This window comes from Xyrauchen texanus, chromosome 13, assembly GCF_025860055.1.
Source record: "Xyrauchen texanus isolate HMW12.3.18 chromosome 13, RBS_HiC_50CHRs, whole genome shotgun sequence".
Taxonomy (NCBI): domain Eukaryota; kingdom Metazoa; phylum Chordata; class Actinopteri; order Cypriniformes; family Catostomidae; genus Xyrauchen; species Xyrauchen texanus.
The window spans coordinates 47151263-47153762 of record NC_068288.1 but is presented as its reverse complement, the minus strand read 5'-3'; the positions used below and the strand labels follow the sequence as shown (position 1 = coordinate 47153762).

The 2500-nt window shown below is 42.5% G+C and overlaps 1 protein-coding gene across 5 annotated transcripts in view; it reads right to left on the bottom strand.

The window, feature by feature from the left end:
* Window positions 1-2500, bottom strand: part of LOC127653543 (rho GTPase-activating protein 40-like) — a 36285-nt gene that overhangs the window by 2216 nt on the left and 31569 nt on the right. For all 5 annotated transcript variants that reach the window (XM_052140242.1, XM_052140239.1, XM_052140244.1 and 2 more), the window contains 3 exons: window positions 1792-1935; window positions 582-727; window positions 438-493 (listed from right to left, as the gene is read on the bottom strand). In XM_052140242.1, coding sequence (XP_051996202.1) covers window positions 438-493; window positions 582-727; window positions 1792-1935 — 346 coding nt within the window. The remainder of the gene's footprint in view (window positions 1-437; window positions 494-581; window positions 728-1791; window positions 1936-2500) is intronic.

The following is a 2500-nucleotide window of genomic DNA, read 5'->3' as shown; positions in this document are numbered from 1 at the left end:
TGCCATGACGACGTAATGACAAAAACACTAAAAACCTAAAACGACTGTAAAAATGACAATTTAAAGAACTTTACAGCTCAAATAATACACATGTTTTAACAGAAAAATGAATGCAAGTGCTTTTATAAAATTATAAACTTCACATTTCTGACTCTCTAAAAATGGACGCCATTGACTTCCATTGGAAGTGTCTCACTGGAGGTTTTTAATTAACCTGTATTATTATTCCTATAAGGTCACACATAAATAGTGGTAATGCACTAGATAATAAAATACCTAATATCTATTTTCATTTCAAACCTAATTAATTCTTGCTATCGTTCTCTAACATTAAACTCTGATGTTTTGCTATTTAATGCAACGTGAGACTAAAGTGTCCAAATGCTTCTTTAAGTTTGTACTGTATTTATTATATTATATGCACTGATCCAGCTTACCAATATTTCCACCTACTTCATATATGGCACAGTCTGGGAGGTTTGTTGAGCCATTTCTGTGAGTGGGAAATAAAAAGAAATGCAATTAAAATGTCATTTGCATGTGTATGTGATCCTCTGCTCTTCCAAACTGTGTGTTCATACCGCCGGATGATTCCCCTGCTGTTGTCAGAGGTGTGCAGCTCTTTATAAAACTGTGACATCAGATCAGCAGCTCGAGAGTTAATCGTGAGATGAAACTCCATGGAGAAACTCACGTCACCCAGCTGGATCTTAACAGTACGACACCGCTGAGGACAAGAAATAATCATCAATATTAAACACAAACCCTCAGAAGTGAAGCCAAAACGTCTCGATCGCCCCCCGGTGGCTGGTCCTAGTATAGGTCATAAACCCCGCCTCCCCATGTTATTCAACGGGATGTGAGACCAACTAAACAATTAAATTACACTTCACATATCTTTATTCCAAAGATAGTTTCTGTCATTTACTGTCGTTTCTATCACATTGATGTCATTTCAAGTGTTTGTTTTCAAAATAAGTTTGTTTTTAGTTATTTGATGCTATAAAAACGCTGCTGTGACATCATGATTGACAGCTGTGATTGACAGGTTCTCTGAGCGAAGTAGTCACTGAAGCACCAACTGACTTTTTTTCGGGATCTTCGGAGGACTGAGGAGATTGGAGCTCTAAATTTAATATCTAAATTTCTATAATTAATTATTTCACACCGTCAAAAGTCAAAAGTCAAAAGGGGCGTGTGCTTGCGATTGATTCAGCGAGAGTGAGGGCGGGGCCTTGATTTCGCGGCTTTACTTCCTGTTCACTACTGCGCAGGTCTGGTCCCGAAATTGCAACTGCGCAGACTCAAGTCCCAAGATGGCAGCGCCATATCGGGACACTGGCGGCTTCAGTTCTCACAAATGGAAAAGAGCGAAGGGGCGTCGGCCATCTTTTTTTACAGTCTATGGTCTCATATTTACATTTATGCATTTGGCAGACGCTTTTATCCAAAGTGACTTACAGAGCACTTATTACAGGGACAATCCCCCCGGAGCAACCTGGAGTTAAGTGTCTTACTCAAGGGCCCAACAGTGGCATCTTAGTGGTGCTCGGGCTTGAACCCCCGACCTTCTGGTCAGTAACCCTGAGCCTCAACCACTGAGCCACCACTGCCACATTTACTAATACTTCATGTTATGTAAGTAGCTGTATTGTAAGCAGGGTACAGTACGGTCAGTCGGTCAATATTGCAAATAAACCCCTTCAGAGTGATCCTACACTACCGGAGGTTTATCAGTCGAGTTACACACTCAATCTCTCTTCTCAACTTTTATCCTCGTTTGTCTCTCACCTCAGAAGAGTTCTTGTCGGCTTTGTCTTTGCTGTCGGTGTGGATCTTCCTCAGCAGGTTTTTAATGCGTTTGTCGTAGAACTGATAGCGCCGGTTGCTGTTCTCGTTCAGTCTCCTCACTTGACTCATCAGGAAGTTAGGAACCTATAGAAGAACAAACACTTTATATACAAACAAACAAACACTACAGAACAGGAAATGTAAGCACAGCGTAGCTGTAGCAGGAAGACTAGCAGCTGTACATCATCGCGCCATTAGCGGGGTAACTCCCAGCCAATCACATGTAAGCCATTGCTTTTAACACCGCTCGCAATCCATCACATTGCTGTTTCAGTGTGCTAACAGTGTGGCGTGGTGGTGGTATAGTGGTCTAAGCACATAACTGGTAATCTGGTACTCAGAAGGTTGCTGGTTCGATCCCCACAGTCACCACCATTGTGTCCTTGAGTAAGACACTTAACTCCAGGTTGCTCCGGGGGGATTGTCCCTGTAATAAGTGCTGTGTAAGTCTCTTTGGATAAAAGCATCTGCCAAATGCATACATGTAAATATATCTAACACGGCAACCTCCTCCACCCCACCACCACCACTTGGTCTCTCGACCCTGCCTCCAATCTCCTGCGGGATATATCGGAACGCCAGACGGGGCTTACGCCAAAGAGAGACATTACATTTCTCCCACTGCCTGTTGTTGCTATAGTAACGAACG